This window comes from Narcine bancroftii, chromosome 8 (assembly GCF_036971445.1).
Source record: "Narcine bancroftii isolate sNarBan1 chromosome 8, sNarBan1.hap1, whole genome shotgun sequence".
In the NCBI taxonomy this organism is placed as follows: domain Eukaryota; kingdom Metazoa; phylum Chordata; class Chondrichthyes; order Torpediniformes; family Narcinidae; genus Narcine; species Narcine bancroftii.
The window spans coordinates 27978308-28000440 of record NC_091476.1 but is presented as its reverse complement, the minus strand read 5'-3'; the positions used below and the strand labels follow the sequence as shown (position 1 = coordinate 28000440).

Genomic DNA, 22133 nt, shown 5'->3' with positions numbered 1-22133 from the left:
AATTTCCCACAATGCAGTGCTCAATCGACCGTCGCGCTTTGGGTCGGAGGTCACACCGAGGCACGCATGCGCGCAGTGACACTCCGATCGGCCGGTCGCACTGTGGGTCAGAGGTCACTCTGAGGCACGCATGCGCGCAGTGACACTTCGATCGGCCGGCACCCGGGAGGACTTCTTATTCATAGGCAAGCATCATTGATATTTTCATGTATTACATGGAGTAATAAATGCTTCAGTGAACTCAAGGGATACAACCATTCCGGACCCGAGCTCTGCTCACAAACTTGCCCATGTTCCCAAGCACCGGCATGCAGGTCCGGCCACCCACTGACCCGGAGTCTGGGCCTGGGCTCCGGCCGCACACACCCTCCAAAGTCTGGACCCTGACGCCCAGCACACTCCTTTGTACTCAACTCTCTCTCCAGCACTTTTATGTATTGCACTACAACCCCAGCGTCCGCAGACTTTCCAGTTTAATTTTTAGTTCACAACCAATCAGGAAAACTGCCAGCCGGTGGTGAATGCGGGCTTAATTTTAACATTTACGGTACATGGATGGGAGAACTGGGTGCAGGTCAGTGGGTCTAGGCAGAAAAAATGGATGGTCACAGACTAGAGGGCCTGTTTCTGTGCTGTAATGCTCTATGATTCTAACCCTGACTCTCGTGCTTGCGTCACGGGCAGCTAGCATCTGAACATCCGCCAGTACTTCTGGTGCATGACGCGTCATTGAAGGGGTGGGTCGATCCCCTTGCAATTTAAAAGGTGCTTCCAGCACCTTTGCTCCAGTAATCGCACCTGGGTCCCAGGATGGCTACCCAACTACTATGTGGTATGGGGACACCAATCCCACTGAGCATAAAGCCCTGCCCAAGAAATCACAGGCAAAACCCTCCCCACTCTCGAGAACATCTACAGGGAACACTGCTGTCAGACAGCAGCAGCAATCATCAACGATCCACACCACCCAGTACGTGCTCTGATCTCACTGCTACCATCAGGAAAGAGGTATAGGTGCCACAAGACTCACATCACCAGGTTCAGAAACCCCTCCACCATCAGACTCCTCAACAACAAACTCAATCAAGGACTTATTTAAGGACTTACTTGTGCACTTTATTGATTTTTTAAAAATTCTCTCTGTATTGCACAGTCAGTTGTTTACATTTGTTAATTGTTTACAGTTCTTTATTTGTTTACATGTGTATGTGGTGCACAGTTTTTTGCCCTACCAATAAGTAGTAATTCTGCCTTGCCCACAGGATAAAGGTTGTATGAATTGTCATGTATGTACTCTGACAATAAATCTGAATCTGACTTGGAGCAGCAAGAGTGGCTGTGGCTGAATATTAAAGAAACCACTGCAGAAAATAAAAAAAACAAAATAAAAGATTGGAGCCCAGAGGCAAATTGGCAGATTAGACCCAAAATTAGCTCAGAGATTAAGATAAAGTGTAATGGTGGAAGATTGTTTTTATGATTGGAAGTCTGTGATCACTGTTGTACCATGAGGGTTGGTGATGGACTCTCACCACTTGCTATACACATGAATCACAAGAGTATGATTAGGAAGTTTGCATTTGTCATTAAAATTGGTGGTCGATTGTAAGCTACAGGATAAGATTAACCAGATGGTAAAATTGGCAGAACAATGGCAACTAAAATGATAAGTGAGAGGTGCTATATTTTCTGAGGACGTGAGGTTAGGTAGAATATGCACAATGAAAGCTTTTGCAACAGAGGGAATGATGTATAAATTGAAGGATCCTGAAGGTGGCAGCACATTCAGATAGGGTCATGAAGAAGGTAAAGGATATTAGATAAGGCACAATAATATTCCTTCCATGGAGTGTCTTTCAAAGTGAAGCAACATTTCACTTGTGAATCTGCAAGGGTCATCAACTGCATCCGATGCTCCTACATCAGAGAGACTGGACGCAGACTGGGAGATCGCTTTGTTGAACACCTTAACTCCATCCACCGCAATAGCGTGCATCTCCCAGTGCCCACCTATTTCAATTCTCCATTTCATTCCTTTGTTAACATGTCTGTCCATGGACTCATGCATTGCCAGACTGAGACCACCCGTAAATTGGAGGAACAATGCTTTATCTTCTGTCTGGGCACCCTCCAACTGGAGGGCATTAACATCATCTTCTCTGGGTTCTGTTAAACCCCCCCCCCTGCCTTCTTCATCCGTCGCCTTTCCCTTGGTTCTGTCTCTTTTTCTCCCTTTTTCTGTCTCCTTTCACAGAGTTAAAATCAATTCTCACCTCTTCTCATATCATATCCAATTAATACCTTTTGTTAGTCTTGACTCCTTCCCAAGCCAGCACCGTTTATACTGGCACCTTCGTGCTCTTTACTTATTATTTGAAGAAGGGTGCAGGCCCGAAATGTCAGCAATATAGCTTTACCTCCTATGGACACTGTGAGACCAGCTGAGTTCCTCCAGCATTTCTGTGTGTTACTACAATCACAGCATATGCAGACTTTCATACTTCAAACAGAAATATTGAAAGCAATGTTCCAAATTGAAAATCTTAGGCCTGAAATATTGACTACTTTCTATAGCTGCTGAGTGACCTGCTGAGTTTCACCAGCACTTTTGTGTACTTCACTAGACCCCAGCATTTAACTTTTCTGTTTCTTTATAAAATTACCTGTCTCTTTTCAAGTTTGAAAACCCATTCTTCCTCCATGATCTCCTTATAACTAACGTATCTAATGCCAGGTGTCTGTGTGTAGTCATTCACTACATTTTCATAGCATGGATACCATGACTGGAATTGGGTACAAGACATAAGTAGATCAAATCACTTTCAAGGTTAAATATGACCGTTTTTTTTTTCAATTTTCACTGAGTTATGGATAGAAACTCACTGAAAGAGGAAAGAGTTATTTCAAATAAATGTATTGCATTCTAAAAATCCATAGTGTTGTTTCAAAACTGATGAAATACTATAAACTTCCAAGAATAATTTTGAGCCTGAACCTGCTGCTATAAATTTTAGAAACAGCATATATGGAGTTTTTTCCACTTAATTCCGTTGTAACTGACCATTTTTTTTTGTTTAAAATACTCCCCATTTCGGCAAAAGTCTGCTCTCGTCTGCAGTATACATCACTATTGAGTTAAATTATTGAGACTCATCATCTATTATTCTCAATAGCTGAATGCTCTCACAATAAATGACATCTTTGCACTGTGTAGTTGGAACAAAGGTAGAATGGTCTTGAGTTCCAACATCCTGTACCAACATACTTTCAATCGTTAACATGTGAATTGACATTTTAAAAGTATTGAAACACTGGAATTGTCATGCAAATTGTTACAGGAGTACCATACTTACAATATGAAAACCTGACTAATATATTTCAAAGCAATACAAGCTAAACAAGATGAAGAGGCATAAAAATGGCTGCATCACGGTCTGGTATGGAAACACCAATACCTCCAAGCATAAAACCCTCCAAAAGGTAATGAACACAGCCCAGGACATCACAGGCAAAACCCTCCCCACTACTGAGTACACCTACAGGGAGCGCTGCCATCGGAGAGCAGCAACAATCATCAAAGACCTACACCACCCAGCACATGCTCTGTTCTCACTGCTGCCATCAGGAAAGAGGTTCAGGTGCCACAAGACTCGCACCACCAGGTTCAACTGCTATCCCCTCTACCATCAAGGGGTCCTTGAGAATAGGGTTGCTTTCTTAAGACACGTAGATGTCCTTGATGGAGTGAAGTCTGATGCCCGTGATGTTATAGGCCAAGTTAACAACCCTCTGGAGTTTTTTCCTGTCCTGTGCCTTGACACTGTCCATACCAGACAGTGATGCAACCAGGTAGAATGCTCTCCATGGTCCACCTGTAGAGGTTTCCGAAAATTTCAGTGACATAATGTATCTCCTGAAACTCCTTACATTGACGAGCCTTCTTTATGATTGCATCAAGAACAGATTTTCAGAGATGTTGACACCCAGGAATTTGAAATACTTGACCCTCTTCATTGCTGTGCCCTTCACAAGGACTGGTTTGTGTTCTCCTGACTTCCCCCTGAAGTCCACAATCCTATCCATGGTCTTGCTAACATCGAGTGCAAGGTTGTTGTTGTGACACCCTCAACGAGCTGATCTATCTCCCTCCTGTATGTTTCCTCATTACTGTCTGTAATTCTTCTGACGATTGTTGTGTCATCGACAAACTTGTAGATAGCATTGGAATTGTGCCTGGCCGCACAGTAGAGCAGGGGGCTAAGCATGCATCCTTGAGGAGTGTCTGGGTTGATAATCAGTGAGGAGGAGATTTTGTTTCCAATTGCTATCAATTCCAATATGAACAGAAAAGGATGACGAGAGTGACTAGTTAAAAAAAAGTCAGATTTAGCAATAAAATGTTGAAGATGTGAAGAGAAATAACATATTGAAAGAATTATTCATTATTTGTACCATTTCTTCATTCAACCATACAATAAGCATTCTAAATGTCAGCCCAAATTTTTAACTACTAAGTGAAATTAAATGAGGCACACAAAGCTCCTTCACTTGAATTCAACAAATGTTTATTAAGTATCATTCTGGTAAATTAATTTTGGTGCAAGCTATACAGTTTTACAACATGCACCGCAGAATAAGTCAAAAGTGCCACAGTTTGTCATTTTTCTCTAGCATGTGTCTGTATTAAACATCAGCAAATGACTTTACAAAAGGAAGTAATTTAATGGTACTGTTTGTATAAAATACTGTTTCACCATTGAATGTTGTTTAAAAATAAGACAATAATCATTAGAATTTACAGAACTTCCTCTGAATAATCTCTGGAAATGTTTCATATCTATCATGTAGACCAGTAGGATCCTTTATTTTATTTCTATATTGCAAAGCCATAGCAGAAAGGAGCTGTAAGTGAGCCATTCATGACTAAATTAGTGTCAACTTTGCACAACATTTTTGTTTAGGAGAAACTACCTTTAAGTCCATGAGAAAGAAGAACTGAATATTATTTCCTTCACAAAAATGTCACGTTCAAGGATTTAATGATCACTTTGGTGCATTTCAGTGTGAACTGGCTCATGTCCATTTCCTGAATTTCTAGTCAGCAATTCCCTATTAAGTATGTAACTGCAGTTAAAACAGTTGTCAGAATTATAGGGAGTTCTTTATTTTACTTATTTGCCCATCAATATGATAGCACTGAAATTCAACTCTCACCCTAATTGTTCAAACTTTTCAATATAAATTTATTCTTATGAGTTCAGACTGCATAGGGTGGGGTCATATATAGGTATGGATAGGCAAATGACTAATAGTAAACAAAGAGCCACATGGATCTGTGCTGGGACTTAACTATTAATGATCTGTATTAACATTTTGGAAAAAGTGTACAAATAAACAATTTTTCTGATGATCCAAAGGATTAGCAAATTGTGAGAAACCTCCAGAAGGATATAGATGGTCTACATGAGTTAGCATCTGGAGTATAGTATAGGAAAATGTGAGGTAAATGAAAGGGTAAATTATTCAAATGTTGTAGGAAAAGAGAAGAGAGAATCTGCAGGTCCTAAGTACATGAAACATAAAACAATAATGTACAACAAGTTATAAGGCCAAGAAGCTGCTTCCCTTTGTTGCTGGGATATGGAGTACAAAAGGGAAATGTGGATGCAAATTTATAGGATGCTCCCTAGTTAAAGAAGGATATGATTGAATTGGTGCAATTCAGAAAGGCTCCACAAGGTTGATTCTTGATATAAATAGTTGATCTCATAGGAGTCAACCCTACCGGACGGTGACCATAGCAGCGGACCTGCAAGGGGCTCAGTGGCTGAAAGACTAACACAGACTGTGGGCTGTTGGCAATTTGCGGTCGAAGGACCTACATAGTCTGCGGGCCTTCGCACACTGGCTCCTGGGAATCATGTATTGGAACCAAGGTTCGATAAGGGTGCTGAGAGCAAGAAGGGCTCCTGATGAGGCTCAGGGACCCAACACTTCCTGATCGTATCGAAGGTTTGGATCTGGAACTCAGGTTACCAATGGATCAGACAGGCCTGAGCAGCTGCAGAGGTTGCAGAAGCGCTGGAGGTGAATCCACGGACACTGACTCTGAAGGGACTCTCTTTTGTTGTAAGAAATGCCAGGAGAATATTTGCCTAACAGCAGGCAAAAGGAAATTTTGTGTAATATTACATTTATGTATTATTTCTTTTACAATAAAACTAATCTTGAAAGATTGAGCAAATTGGGTCTATACTCATTCATGTTCAAAAAAAATTAAGAGGTGATTTCATTGAAACAGATAAGATTGTGAAAGGCAATCAACTGGGGTTTGCTGAGAGGATGTTTACTCTGTTTGGGGTATCTAGAACTAGGGAGCATTGTGTCAGAATACGATGTTACCCATTGTTATCTTAAATGAGAAGGTATTTCTTCTCTGTGACCCTGGAATTCTCTACCTCAGATGGATGTGGAGGCTGAGTCATTGAATATATTCAAGGTATGATCCACTGACTATCGAACCATACTGGAGTATGTTACTCGTTAGATTTTACTTTCTGGTTTTCTGAAGGAACTTGCGTATAACTGGCCAGTTGCTGATGGAATGAATGCTGGAAGTCACGGACTGATTAAACTCATTCTTTATGGAACTGCAGTACCAATTCATGTAGTATTTTTCAATTAGTTTACTGTGTTATTCTTCATTTATGTCCAAGGTCAGGTTGAACACCTTTTCTAATTTAAGACCAGTTGTCACTTGATGGTTTTATGTGGCGATCAAGAGATCACTCGTGCTGCTTCACACAGAAATGGTAAACACTCACTACTGCTGTCTTAAGAATTGTGTGGCGGTATTACAGCCCCAGTGACCTGGGTCCAAATCCCACGCTGTCTGTAAGGAGTTTGTAAGTTTTCCCCAGGTCTGTGTGGGTTTCCTCTGGAGACTATGGTTTCCTCCCAACGTTCAAAATGTACTGGGGGTTGTAGGTTCATTGGAGCATTTTGGCGGTATGAGCTCGTGGGGCAGAAGGGCCTGTTACCGTGCTGTATGTCTAGTCATTCGAATCTCAGTTCAGGGACTTGGCCTGGGGAGATCTACCAATGAAGTGTCTCCTTTGTGCTACTATTCTGCATTCACTCCAAAGAGCAAACATTCTCCTGCATTAAGTCATGTTGTACTATTTTTTAAAACGCAACAAACGAGGGTGAGCAAACCATGCAGGGTGCAAGCGATCGGAAGGATGGGTGGCAACTGTTTTCTCGTCATCAGCCGGGACCCGGAGATGCAACACTGAGAAGGTGTGAAATGCTGCGGTAAAAGCACCGAAATGCTGGAGAAACTCAGTTGGCCTTTTCAGCATGTATGGAGAGATATATTGGCGATGTTTCAGGCCTGAGCCACATGGCAACATGGACTGGTGCGAGAAAGTCCAACCCCAGCGCTGACCACGAACTACAGCAACTTTACAAATCCCTCAGCGGTTCCATGAAGCTGCCCTGCAGAGCAACAATGAAAGGAAGTGGAAAGGTGACTGCATCCATTTGGTCGTATAGAAAAACCTAGGGTCCCGTTTTAAAGTCTCCAGCTCAACAAAGCAGCCAGAATATCCCCAGGCACGGGCTGTATTACGGCATGCCATTCGAGCCTCTGTTTATACCTGGGCTCCCTCGTTAAGGGGATTTAAAATTGACATCTCGGTTTGTGTCAATAGATCTCGTTCTTGTCCTTGGGTAAGAACATAGGCAAGGTTTTCAAGATTGAGAATACTCCTTCGTCGGCTCAGCTTCTCCGAATATCCTTGAAAGTTTGAAAAACTGAGGGTGCAACTCTGGACAATGCAAAGGCCACTTCATTATCTGAGGTTGTTCGTGCAATTGGAAACCGGCTGCAGTTGCTTTAAGTCCGTTTGAAGGAGTTGAGATCGGATGAGTCCACACAGTTCCCTGGCTCTGTCAGCAGGTGACCGACGTCACGTCTGAGGTGAAATCAAACTCATTGTGCCCCAACCAGAGTTCAGGCAGCTCGTCCACTCGATCCAACCCCAATTCCAGCACCAAGGTCATCAGCGCGTCCTCGTCGATGAGGTCCGTGTCCATGATGCCCGACGTGTGTTGGGCTGCCGCTCCTGGGTTGGCCTGGGCTGGGGAATGGACAGCAACCGCGGCGTGGTGGTGGTGGTCTCCGGGCACTGGAGCTGGCTGCAGCGCCGAGCTGTGGTACTGGCTGTTGAGTTTCTGCAGTTGGAAACTGGCCAACAGCTGTGGGCCGTGCAGGGTGAACTGTTGCTTCTGGACCCCGCACGAAGAAGCGATCAGCCCAGCGTTAAACTGCCCCGTGGAGCTGCTGGGAACCCTGGTCCTCGCCACCGAATCCCCATAGTGCAGCATGGTGACGGCTTCACAGTCTGTTCGTTCTGAGAAAGCCAGAGAACTCATAGACCCCGGAGAGATCGTGCAGGGACCTGCATAGGGAGAGGGGGACAAAATCACTAAAAATTAGCATCACCAAGGCAGGTATACGTCAAGAGGAGCAGATATTGTTCAAAGTATTGCAAAAATTCAGTTTACCGGAGAAGTTTATTAATTGGATTAAAGCATTATATGAGGGACCGTTAGCGAAAGTGACAGTAAATGGACATGTATCAAAGCAATTTAACTTAAGCAGGTCAACGCGGCAGGGATGCCCACTATCACCATTATTGTTTGCGCTAGCTATAGAACCACTAGCAGAATCGATAAGAATAGATAATAATATAAAAGGAATAAAAATAAAAGACAGGGAATATAAAATCAGTCTGTTTGCGGATGATGTGATAGTGTACTTAACAGAACCAGAACTATCAATAAAAGAACTATATAAGAAATTGAAGGAATATGGAGAAGTGTCGGGATACAAGATAAACGTAAATAAAAGTGAAGCAATGCCTATGAATAACGCGGATTTCTCAAAATTTAAGGAGGAATCCCCATTCAGATGGCAAATGCAGGCAATAAGATACCTAGGTGTGCAAATAAACAAAAATCTAGGCCAATTATATAAACTCAATTACAATCCACTAATGAAAAAATTACAGGACGATTTAGAGCATTGGAAAGAGCTACCACTAACACTGATAGGAAGGATAAACTGTATTAAAATGAACATTTTTCCAAGGATACTATACTTATTTCAGGCATTGCCAATACAACTGACAGAAAAATTCTTCAAAGAGTTAAAGAAAATAATAAGGAGATTTTTATGGAGAGGGGGGAAACCGAGGATAGCACTAGATAAATTAATAGAATGGTATAAACAAGGAGGCTTACAATTGCCAAACTTCAAAAATTATTATAGAGCCGCACAATTAAGGTACCTATCAGATTTTTATCAAACAAGGGAAAAACCAGACTGGACGAGACTAGAATTAGATAAAATAGGGGAAAAGATACCTGAACACATATTATATAAATGGGACGAAAAATTGGTACAACATAGAACTTCTCCAGTATTACACCATCTCCTCAATATATGGAAGAAGATTCATGTAGAAAGAAATAAAATAAATTACCAAATACCAAACCTAATATTGACGCAAAATAAGCTACTCCCTTTTACAATAGACAACCTTGCCTTTAGAAAATGGGAAAAAAAAGGGATTAAAAGAATAGAAAATTGTTTTTCAGGAAGTAGATTCTTATCCTTTGAACAAATGAGAGATAAGTACAATATAACTGGAGATACAGCGCTGGCATATTACCAACTGAGATCCTACTTGAAAGATAAATTAGGAAGCAATTTGAGTTTACCAGAGGGAAGTAACCTTGAATATGTGATTACAGATACAATGTTAATCAAAAGATTTATAACAAATATGTATATTAAACTGCAAGAAAAGGAGAATGAGGAAACAAATGGTAAAACTAAACAAAAATGGGAACAAGATTTAAATATAAAGATAAAAAAGGAAACATGGGAGAAGTTATGCTCTGGAACGATGAGAAATACAATAAATACGAGGCTGCGTATGATACAATATAATTGGTTACACAGACTATACATTACACCGCAAAAGTTAAATAAATGGGACCCAACAGTATCTGATAGATGTTTTCGATGTAAAAAAGAAAGGGGAACAACAATTCATGCAATCTGGACATGTGAGAGAGTAGAAAAATTTTGGGATGATCTCAATCAGATATTAAATAAAATAACAGAAAACAATATACCAAAGAATCCAGAGATCTTTCTCCTAAGTAACATAAAAAATAAAGAATTTGGAATTGACTTGGAAGATGCACAAAAAAGATTTGTCAAGATAGCCCTAGCCGTAGCAAAAAAAATGTATTATGTCAACCTGGAAATTGGAAGATAATTTGAAAATACAACAATGGTATATAGAAATGAATAAATGTATTCCATTAGAAAAAATAACATATAGTTTAAGAAATAATATTGAAATATTCGAACAAGTATGGGAGCCTTACATTAAATACAATAGCGAAAACCTACCGGGAACAAACATTACCTAAGTTGATGGAAGGAGAAGAAAAGAAAAGAATGGACTCAGTAGAATTTCTGGTGTATTTTTGTTGAATGACAACATTGTCTGACTGAATTAATGCAACCTAGATTGCATACCTAAAATGGATGAGAGGGGGGGGGGTGGGGGGGTGGCTTGGGAGGAGGGAGGGGGGAGGGAGAAAAAGTCACTGTAAATGTGTGGAAAAGAAAAAGTGTATATCATGGCTATTGTGATTTATGGTGTGAAAAATAAAAAATTTAAAAAAAAGAGGAGCAGATATTGTTTTCCTGGGCTTTGATAAGGTAAAGGTTCCATATTGTCATGTAACACTACATTTAGAACGTGGCGTACAGGAGGTTCGAATCCCGCGCTGTTGTACGCTCTGGCCGTGTCTGCGAGGGTTTCCCCGGGGGTGTAGGTTAATTGGGTGTGAATTGGGCGGCACGGGCTCGTTACTGCATGTCTCAATTTAAATTTTAAAAAATATTGGGTCTGCGGACACCTGACATGGTGCAGTTCACATTTTACAGACTGAAGGCGCTGCAGAACACGGACCTTGAATTAGAAACTAAATGATCACAAGGCAGAAACAACGCGGAACCCGAGAAATACCTGCATTGAAAGGAATTCGCAGCAAAAAAAAAGTTGCTTTTCAGCACCGCTCCAGTCCTTCCTTTTATTCTATAAATTACCTCCTTCAAAGATCGTGACGAACGAAATTAAGTCGTTGATACAGGTTACAAAAGTTTACTTCACACTTTTCCCTTCCTCGCTTCTATTTAAAAGCGGGTCCTGCATTTGGATGTTCCTCCTCCTGGCTAGAGTTTTCAAATAATAGGGAAGGCCACTTTGTAGTTTTCTCGGAGAGGTTTAAACCATCCGTGAAAGACAGGAGGACGGCGGTGGTTCAGAGAGGTGGCTCGAGTCACCCCCGTCTCCTCAAGGAATTCGGAATGGGCAATAAAAGTGTCCGGACAGAGGTGCCGACGACCCCCCCCCCCCCCCCCCCGGAAGTTATTTATTTTAAAACGCTTCATGGTTTGCAGTAACAAAATTGAATTCTACTTGTTCAATTACGACAAAGGGGTTTTTTTTAATTATTGGACCCGTGGTTCTGTAATTATCAAGGCAGAATTGCAACACTTTTCTCCTGGCAAGGCCTCTCCAGTCAACCTTCACCACATTTTAAGACATGTTCTTGAATCGCAAAGGTCGAGAGAGAGAGGGGGGGGGGGCAAGCCAGGGGGTGTCAAATGGGATCGGTATTGACGGGCCGAAGAGCCAGTAACTGTTCCAAGGCACTAAACTCCTTTGTGTGAGAACCAATATCCTTTCTAGTTCCCTCCTATTCCATCTTTTCTTTCGATGTAAAATAAAGCCATTCGGGACGTCGAGTCTCAGCTCAATCCCAGTACTTCATTCTCACACTTTTTCTCTCACATTCCCATTAACACCGTGTCGGTCTCCAATTCTTCCGCCAGTCACCTACACGAAAGGTTGTGGAGATCCCAGAATAATGCATTACGTTTAACATTCGCCGTTATTCTAATTTCTCGGACGCTTTTAATGTTAACTTCCCAGGGCTTCAACCTTCATATTCGGTGAATGAGTTGAACTTTTCAAAGCATCGACACACATTTTACGAGCGACCTCCATTCATCCAACGCACTGAATTGATCATCAAAGTGAAGCATTTGCTCTCGTGCACTAGAAAGCAGGGTACTGAGTGAGGATTACGTCTGGACATTTAGAAAGATGAAGGGTTTGCCTGGGTGGAGGTAAAACTCAGAGACCTGCGTGTTAAACATGAGCATCTGCAGGTGCTGGGGTCGAGTGCTGGAGAAACTCGGCAGGTCAACGCAGTCCCCAACCAGGAAGGTTTGGAGCCTGCGCCCATCGGCAGGAATCCCATTGACTTCCTTGGAGTTTCTTCAGCACATTTGTGTGTTAAGAGACCCGCGTGTTGGTTAAACAAGGAGGCGGATGTCCCCCAACGCCGTTGCAGGATGATTTCGGCTCTTTTATTCGAAGTAAATGTTCGATGGGTTTAAATTCCAAACGTAGCTCATCGGCCTGGCTCCAACTGATGTCGAAAGGGCCAGACTCTGGCTAAATATCCCCAGATAGATATTCAACAGAATGGCGAAAGCAGCAGGTAGCGGAGGAGCGACCGGCTCTCTTAAACCACCCAGCCGGAGGCTGCTTCCATTGGCTTTATTGGAAGTCGATCTAGTTTTCAAAATGCACTAGTTGGGCTTCAAACAAAGGGCAATGGGGAGAGTCCACTGACCAAACTCACTCTCCAAGGATGACGACCCGCGTTGATGACTCAAGATTATTTCTCGCAAACGGGATCCGATGGAAGGTGCAAGTTCCCTCTCCCACCCCACCCTTCCCCAAACAATGGACCCCCCCCCCCCCCAAATGCGGAGCTTCTCTGCGACGCGATCCCACCCCTGCTGGACTTCGCTCACCCGCACGACGTGGAGAACTCCCCGCAGATCAAAATCGATTCTTGGGTCCGGGCACACGGTCGAATAGAAGGAATGGGGCGAAGGGGATCTCGACGCAGATTGGATCCTGGTGAACGTGGAGCGACCAAGAGTTCACGCGGGTCCTAAAGAGTGGCCCGCGCTTCATGAGATCCCATCCGCCCTCCGTCAATCCCCCAATTGCAATGCAAGTCCCTTTCCTCGGTCTCCGCACTTGATTCTGTCCCAGTTCCATCAGCTTTCAGGGATACGAAGTACAGATTTCACCGAGTAGGGTGGTTGGAAAAATCTGGTCTGGATTCGAGTGCTCGAGTGGAAAACACACCCCTGTCCTGTCATTACCTCTCAATCAAAGCGCATTCCAGCGGCTGAGATACTTCGAATGTGTGCGAGGTCGCAATGACTTTTCATTCATTCCTCTGATCAACAAAACTAAGCCTTCACCAGAGAGAGTAAAACATGAAAGTCTGCAGACAGCGTGGTTGAAGTAAAAGCACAGTGCTGGAGAAATTCAGCAGGTCGGGGTCCTTTATTATCTGCACATAACCATCTAAAGCACACTGAGTTTCTCCAGCACTGTGTTTTTACTTCATCAAAGGGAGAATATTTCCAATATGTGATGCCAGACTACAACTTGGGGCGGACAACAGCCCAATCCTTCAGTCCGCTTCTTGATTCGAAATGCATATTAAGCGGCTCTGGTTGAATTTCGAGAATTCGACAGAACCAATGCTTTCATTTTTTTTAAATCTAAAATGCCAACTAAAGCTGATGAGGACTCAGAAGGACAACTGATTACACTTGAACGTTTACAACCAGAGGCAGAAAACTCAGCAGGTCAATTTCCTTTATATAGCAACGGTAAAAAATACATAACCAACGTTTCGGTTTACTTCAACCATGGAGTCTACGGATTTTCGAATTTTACTTTCTGCAGAATCCCACGACCTTCATTATTATTTGTTGTTGCTGGTTCCACTAAGAGATCACTTGAATATGATTTTTTTTAACGGGCACTGAAGAACTCGGAAAATACCAATTCGGCCCACAATTTTTTTAAATGGCACTTCACCTGCAAAATATTTATGTTGTCCACCATTAATTTGGATAAAAGAACCGCACACGAGACGTCGACCGACCATTTCAAACTGTGGATGCTGCCTGACGCGTTAAAAGTCCCTTCGTCTGCAATCTTTGTGTTTCTCCGGAATTATTTTCTTTCTCCACCATCCTTGTGTTTATTTTTGACAAATCGGATGTAGAAGATTTTTGAGAGCATTTAATTTCAGTTTGCATTTGGCAGATTGAATACTTTGAGATCAGAAGAAAATAACTAACTTTTATCGTCCTGTGAAATCTAATTCACCAATTCTGGTGAAACATGATCGATCTTTGACCTATTCTTTCTGGAGACACTTGCCTGATCACAGTCTTTTTATTTCTGATTTCTAGCACCATTTTCCACCAGTAACTCTGATTTTGGATTGCCAAGAAACGTCATGTAAAATTTCACGGATAGATTACACTGGACAACACACTTTTTTCCTAAAAGTTTGCTTCCTGAAAAAAAAATCAGGATTAAGATAGACTTCAAAATGAACTCAAAGATAATTTCAGATTTGCAGTATCACGTAGGAAGTTGAAAAAGCATTGCTGTAAATTGACTTTTATTGTGATGGGACATTTTTAAGGTAATTTTCGTGATCAGCTACCCAAAATTTATAAAATCTATAAAAGTGTTCAAGAAGCAAAATCTTCGTTGTCCTGTGTTATTGTCCAAAGCAGTCCATGATGCTTGCCATAAATATGGCTCCATGTTTTGTAACAGCCCTTTTCCATTCTTCAGATCAGGCAGATGTTCAGGACTCTTGCACAAAAGTAGCCGTCTAATCGACACTTCATTAACAGTGTATCTCAGGGCTCAGGACAACTTGGCAGCCCGTTAAACCCATTCACTTTTCAATGCCATATCATTCCAACGCTTCGCATTGCAAACTACGCTTCCTTCCAGCGGGGGAAAAAATGTTCCCTGTAGCTGTGCTTTATCCTTTTGGCACAGCTACCGTGAATTCTTACTTATTATATCAAATTCATACCTATATATCCATCTCCATCGCATGTGTTAATCAACTTTTATTTGCCACATTCAAGTAAGAAAGATGAACAGAATATGTTTTTATTGGCTTCACTGAGAAAGCGAGTTCTCAAAGCAACATGAAATTATTTGCTTCGGCTTTGAAGTACAAATATGGCAGTCTTTTAATATAGATGGAGTCTTGATTCTTTTAAAGGGTTTCAGCTTCCACCCATAATAGGAATTTCCACCATTTCATGAAAGAGTACAATCTGGCTTCCTTCCTGCATCTGGCAGGATGTTTTGTCCTGTCCTGAGATTAAAATGACTCTAGTCTGGAATAGTCGGGTCGAAGGACCAATCCAGTAGCGTCACTGGCAGGTTGCCCAGAGTCATTCGTTTGGATTGTCGAAGCAGTCTGAATCCTCAACATGCGGTTACCTGGGAGAAATAGCTATTCCCAATACTTTGCCAGTTAGGATCTTGTTTACCAGATATTCATCAGTTTTGATTAATTTGTGATGCTTTGCAAGGAGGCATTATTTGAACATCTATCTGTAAGCCTTGAACATTCAGTGTACTGACTTTGATGGATATCAATTGTCTGCAGCCAACTTTAATAGTAAACAACATGGGAAGATGCAAGGAACCCAATCTTCCTCGAGTTTCAGTGTCAGGGGCAGCCTTCGGAGTTAGCAGGTAGCAGATTCTTTGTATGTTGGCATTCTGCTTTTCGTCTGTCAAGAGGGATGTTCACTCCCACCTGGCAACTCGCATCATTAAAGCCACTCAATTATAGGTAATGAGTGTTTACTTATTGCAAATTGCATAAGTTACAATGTTAAGATGTACCAAAATTCTTATCACCATATAGGCACTACTAACAAAAACAAGGGTGCTAAACTTCGAGAACAGATGATGTGGAAATTTCGTGATTTTTTAAAATAGCTACTTTGAAAGTGGATTCATCAATAAGTTCAAAAATCAGAAATGAACCAGCCTGACAATATCTTTTTCTGATACAAAGTGGAAAATGCTGGCAATCCTCGACAGGTCGGACCATATTGGTGGAACAGAATTAATGTCTCAGGTCAAAGACTCTTCCTCAGATCTTTTCCTGATGATTACTCCAGTTTCTTCAAAATTCCATGGATTGACAAGATGATGATGTTATTTGAATCTGTGTTTCAAATGTGAAAACCGCCTCTCCTACAAGATGAAAATATCATTACCAAATCTCCTGGCTCATTTACTCAAAGACTCCATTGATCCAAACTGTCATTCTGACCCAGATTTTCCTGATGAATGAAAATGCCAGCTGTTTAACAAGGAACAGTTGCATTTCCTCTGGTAAGTTTCAGAAAGTCCAGGAAACCTGTGTGCATGTAGGTGTTTGGAGAGTTTTGCTGACTGCTGGATTCCTCAAAGGCTGCAAATTTACCCCAGGAAGAAAGAGAATTCCCACCCATGGAGAAAATGGGTTGCATGGAATTAAGGTGAAAGTAATTTACATTATTCAATGAATTTATTGACTTGTGTTTTGAATGTTTTATCGTTTGAATGGTTTTAATGACTTTTGAATTCATTGAATGTTGTGAACATTCTTGTGGCAATTTTGATTGCCAATAATAATGTCCAGAAAATCCTGCACTCCAAAAAACTACATCATCAGTTTCTGCAGGGAGAGGAGACTCATACAAAATAAATTCAGAGGAAATTATGTTTCAATGACACAGATATTAACTCAAATATAGAACTGCCATGAACATAAGTGTCAAGTTAGAGGAAAGATGCACATTATACTGAGGTTCTTGATTATTGCTCTATTCATATTTCGGGGAAAAAAAGTGGTTACTTGGCCAGTGAAATAGATGTAAATAGACCTTATTGTCCATCTCTCCCATGTCAACCATCATACCTATTAATGCTACTGTATATTCATGTGTAGTAGTGGGTTATTTATAGGACTAGGTGTTTCAATCCCTGACTTATGGACCAATTTTTAGGGTAAAATTTAGAGAGTCAACTGTTAAAAGCTAGTACTTTTGACCATAGTAAGTACCTGTGTCGTTTGAGGTGTTGGGAGCTTGGATGGGTGGGTGGGCATCCAGGACCGGGCAGCAAGTCTGGGGTCAGGATGTTGGGTGCTCCGATGGGCTGAGTCCAAAAATAAGGGGGGTCAACATTTACAATATATGGAAAATACCATATTTGGGGGCCAAAATAAGGGTTTTGACTATTACCCACCTATATACAGTAATCCCATTTACCTGCATGAGGCCAATATCTTAATCTCTGTTCAAATAACTTTTAAAAGATGTAATTGTATCCACCTCCATTACCACTTCGAGCAGCTCACCCCAGATTATCATCACCTTGTGTGAAAAAAATTACACTTTGTATCTTTAATTTCTCCCCTCTTAACCTAAACTTGTGCCTTTGATTCGACTTTTGTCTTGAGAAAAAATATTTTGTTTGATCTATGTCCTTTTTGACTTAACCGCCCCCCCCCCCATACATTCCTGAGATTAAATCCAGCCTATCCAATTTTTCCTTATAACTACAGCCATCCATGCCAGACAACATCTCAGTGAACATCTTCTCTGTTTCTACCACATCCATCCTATAGTGTGGTGAAATGTACACAATACCTTCAGTCTAACTGATGTTCTATACAACTGCAAGGTGACGGTCTCAGCCTAAGAGGACAAACATACCAAATGCTCTTTTCATTATCCTCTCTACCTCTTACAGGGAGCCATGGGTTTGGGATACGTATAATCGTTCAGGAGTAATTTATTTTCAGAAATATTAGACATTTTGAGACTATGCAGGAAATTGCACAAATAGTATGGACGTAGTTTGGTTGGAAAGCTTCTCAGGGTTAAAATGGCTGTTGCCACACACTAGATGAAGTTTCTATGTTAAAAATTACCATGAGCAATTTACTAGGATACCAAAAAGTTGTCACTTCAGACAAAAAGACAAGAGTAAGAATTCAGTTCTACTGTCACATGCAAAAAAGTAAAATAATTGGGTGACTTTTTAAAGAGAAGTGCTGCCAACAGATTGGGAAATTATTACCTTCATGATCGTAATATCATGTTTGATCTTTAAAGGAAATAAATCAGCACAACTTAAATTTATCCATCTGACAGAAGGTAATGAGGATGGATTAATCCCGTAAAGTAGGAAAGAGTTGTGTTGATAGCTCCTGACAGAACTAATCTCTTTCCAATCGCTCACCAATGGAGATAATTATTCACATTACTGCCTACTTTTCTTTAACAAGGAATGATTCCTTCAAACCCTTTTCAAAGCAACCGTAACACTGCACTTTACTGCTTGATTATCTTCCTTGCGCTTTTGCAAGTCTGGCAATCTTGATCCCTGCCTTTTATCCTCTTTGCAAAATGAACATTTTCTTTCCCATTCAGTGGTGAACAAAATATTCACAGCATTCATTGTGCTCACTGAGAACCATAGTATGAGAGCAAAATGAGAGGTCATCAATAAATGCATTCACCAAAAATATATCAATCAGAACATTTATATTCAGAGACTTAGGAATATGTGCCCTCTGCCATGAGAAACATTTGAGCTGAATGGTATAAATGAACTTCAAGGTTTCTTAATTTGTTTTTTTTAAATCCTGGGGGAAGATTGGAAAGGCCAGTATTTATTAGCCATTGTCATTATCACGACTACACAGGTTCCAAATCTCTGCAGTCAAAGTGCAGTATGTATTCAAGCTCAAAAGCTGAACTCCAAGCCATCATTAATACTTCCATTAAACTTGCACTCAACATGTGCAAGACAAATATTTTCTACAAACTTGTCCCTGCTTCATCATACTGCACTCCATATAGATTTGGTAAACCTGATCTCTTCCCACATCTTGGAAGCCCAGTGTCAATTGTGTGTAATTCACTAACATCTTTAATGGAGCCTTTAGTCAATTGACAAGAACATTTGAAAATCAAGACCTCCGACCTAATAGAAAACTCATGGCCCAACTTCTATATGCTTCCAAGATTTAGACTACAGTACTTACAGTTGACAGTGCAAGACACAATGCCAGCAACATTGAAGCTGAAACATCCTTCACACGTACTTGAATGACAACTGAATCAATGTCAGAGTTCTCTCGGTCCAAAACCTAGTTACATTCAAAATATGAGAGACTGCAGATACTGGAATCTGGGAGAGAAAAAAATGCTGGAGAAACTCAATAGCTCAAGCAGCATCAGTGGGAGAAAATGAAATGCTGATGTTCCACTCTGACAGTCCCCCCTCCCCCACCCCTGAGATCACTCCAGCAGATTTTTTCCCCCCTATATTCACATTCATTAGTGCTCTGATGCCCAAAACCAATCTCTCAAAACAGATGCTCTATTCTAAGCTATCCATTGGAAAGACATTAATAGTACAGAGGAAAATATGCAGGCATGCACTTAAAGCCTCCTTGAAGAAGTGCATCATCCCATCTGGCTCTTGGGAATCTCTTGTCCATGATTGCTCAAAGTAGAGGAGCATTCGAGATGGTGTTGAAACCTTTTGGTCACTCATCAGTCACACAGAGGCCCTCCACAAGTGGCAGATAGAGCAAATCACCTCACAAACCACCCACCATTTGTCCCCTCAGCCACCATATTGCCCCATCAATTTGAGAATATGAGTTCTAAACTGTCAACTGGGTGAAAAGTAGTCTAACTGCATTCCATTCTCTTGTTTCTACTTCAGCAAGGCTAAGGCTGATTATGAACTCTTTTCTGCCAAAAACCGTTAAAAAATTTTTTTTACCACTGGTTAAGAATGTGACTTAGATTAACAAATCCCAAAAGAATTCTAAGAAACATGTATTTGATGAAAGTTTATTAGTATGTTCTGGAAAACTGGAAATTTGCATAAATATTCAAGCTGTGAGCCATGAAGGAACTTTCTTGAGTTGAGACTAGCTGCTTGTAGCAATGCTGTAACAGAGTTCTTACATTTTGCAAAGTGAATTAAAAAACGTTTTGTAGCTGTATTGATGTTTATCAAGCAACCTCAGGTCCACTTTTACAAATGAAATAGTCGTCATCCCAGAACCAACAAAACTCAAGTGATCATCCGCAATCCTGAGGCACTGCCTAAAAAGGAGCATTATAATTTAGAAGCCCTATTAAAAGGCATAGTGTCTGAAAGTAAAGATAAAAGATTGGTATTTTTAATTTTGTTTTTATTAATAACTATTCAGTGTACATTTTCTGCTCACTATAAATCTTCAGAAATGAGAAACAGTAACCATATAACCATTTACGGAGAAAATGTAAAAAATACCATTTGATTTCAACTCTCAACATTGATAAAATGCTAAACACCTTAGGATGATGTATAATTAAAATTACATGTTAAAAGGACATTTAATTAGGACCTGGTTTAAATAAAATAAAAAGGCAATGACAAATCAATATTGGTAAATGAAAGTAATGTAAAAATAAATTGATCTTTTGTTTCATTAATTCTACACATTACCTATGACAATACCACACAAGGCATTGTTTCTCCTTGTAATAAATAAGGAATTTCACAGGAATGCTTCTGTGAGTAAATGTTAAAGGAAAATGAAATTATGGGGTCCAAAAATCAACTGTTAGTTGCAGCTGGATTGGATTCCCCTCAAAATCTACGTACGCCCTCAACTACAATAACATCACCAAAATGATGCTGAGAGTCCAATGAGAAATGTGTCTCACAATGTCTCTTTAATTCTTTTCATTTTCATTTTGCTCATTTATTGCCTCATCTGCTCTCTACAGCCATCTTTTATTTTGCTCTCATGGTACTGCATTCATTCGCTACTCTTGTGTTTCAAAATTTTATTCCAGATACCTTGAATGCATCCTGATTAATGTTCAAAGCAAAACGACCAAAAACTGTTCATCCAATATCTGGACATGGAAGATAATCGTGGTTGCCAAAATCACTGGTCATTGCATTCCAAAAGCCATTCACTGCGAGAAGCAAAGAAACATTTTTTAATTAACAATACATTTTTTTTTTTAAACACAAGAGCAAACCAAAAAACTTGTTTGTGTGGACTTCCCCAGTTCTGTAAAGCATTTTAGGCTTCCAAAATTGGAGTGTATCTGTACTACAGCACAACAGCAAAACATCTTTATTGTTATTAATCGACTCACTGTGACTGTTGTGTGAAGATGTTTACTTCAAAAGACGTTGCAAAAATAATTACTAAATGTCATTTTAACTCTGTGCTGACCGTGGAGCAGAGTCTTCCACATTATTAGGATCAATACTAGGAAATGCCCAGCACTCAGTGGTTAAAATATTATCTCCATTGGTAAGTTTGGTTCCTCATTGTTCCTAGGCTCAGTCACATTTGCCAGCCAGTACATAACGACCATGACTACTAATAATTTACACTCAAGAGCAGCTTTCAATGCCCATAACACAAGCAGTCAACTATGATCAACTTGTGAGAATTCTCCAGGATTACATAATGGAATTAACCAAATAAAACCCGGTAAGTTTCAGTAAATCTTGGCAAGTTTATTTTTAGATTTTGACACCAGTATGGTCCCTTTGAGAAATATAAAAATGGCTTATATAATAATAATTTTATAAAGAACCTCCCCCTTCTAAATTAACTGCCTAACCTAACAAGTCTTCCTCATTATGTAAGGCTCAAAGTAGCCTGTTAGTTTCTCTACAGTTTCAGTTTTTAATTCAGTTACCTCATGCGGTTAGGCTTCGTAATTTCTCCACCTAGTTCCCTCACGTTATCAACAGCATCAGCAGTGAAACAATATACTGGTGATACTAGTCATAATTTCTAATGATTAAAACATTAATACTGATACCTGCTCTTTAAAAAGTATTTTTAGTGATATCTGACATTTATCTTAGAGTATTAAAATTTCCAACTCTTGTCCTAACATGCTACATTCACATCCACTTTCGCCCATCATAGAGTTAATATCTGTACAAGTCTCATCTAGGATTTACACAGCAATAGCAACACTTTCCAAACCATCGTCCATGTAAAATGTAAATAGGTTTTAT

At 40.5% G+C, this 22133-nt stretch overlaps 2 protein-coding genes across 3 annotated transcripts in view; both read right to left on the bottom strand.

The window, feature by feature from the left end:
* Positions 1-4548: 4548 nt before the first annotated feature.
* On the bottom strand, positions 4549-13293 carry cited1 (Cbp/p300-interacting transactivator, with Glu/Asp-rich carboxy-terminal domain, 1). The gene is made up of 2 exons (XM_069896026.1): positions 12977-13293; positions 4549-8462 (listed from the first exon to the last, which is right to left on the bottom strand). The coding sequence occupies exon 2, from the start codon at positions 8434-8436 to the stop codon at positions 7954-7956; it is 483 nt and encodes a 160-aa protein (XP_069752127.1). The 5' UTR covers positions 8437-8462; positions 12977-13293; the 3' UTR covers positions 4549-7953.
* A 6633-nt stretch (positions 13294-19926) lies between these two features.
* Positions 19927-22133, bottom strand: part of hdac8 (histone deacetylase 8) — a 54178-nt gene continuing 51971 nt past the window's right edge. Inside the window, exons 11-12 of one of the 2 annotated variants that reach the window (XM_069893381.1) lie at positions 20943-21064; positions 19927-20248 (exon numbers count right to left, since the gene is read on the bottom strand). In XM_069893381.1, the coding sequence (XP_069749482.1) occupies positions 20991-21064 (74 nt within the window). In that variant the 3' untranslated portion in view covers positions 19927-20248; positions 20943-20990. The remainder of the gene's footprint in view (positions 20249-20942; positions 21065-22133) is intronic. The other variant, XM_069893380.1, reaches the window with a different exon arrangement.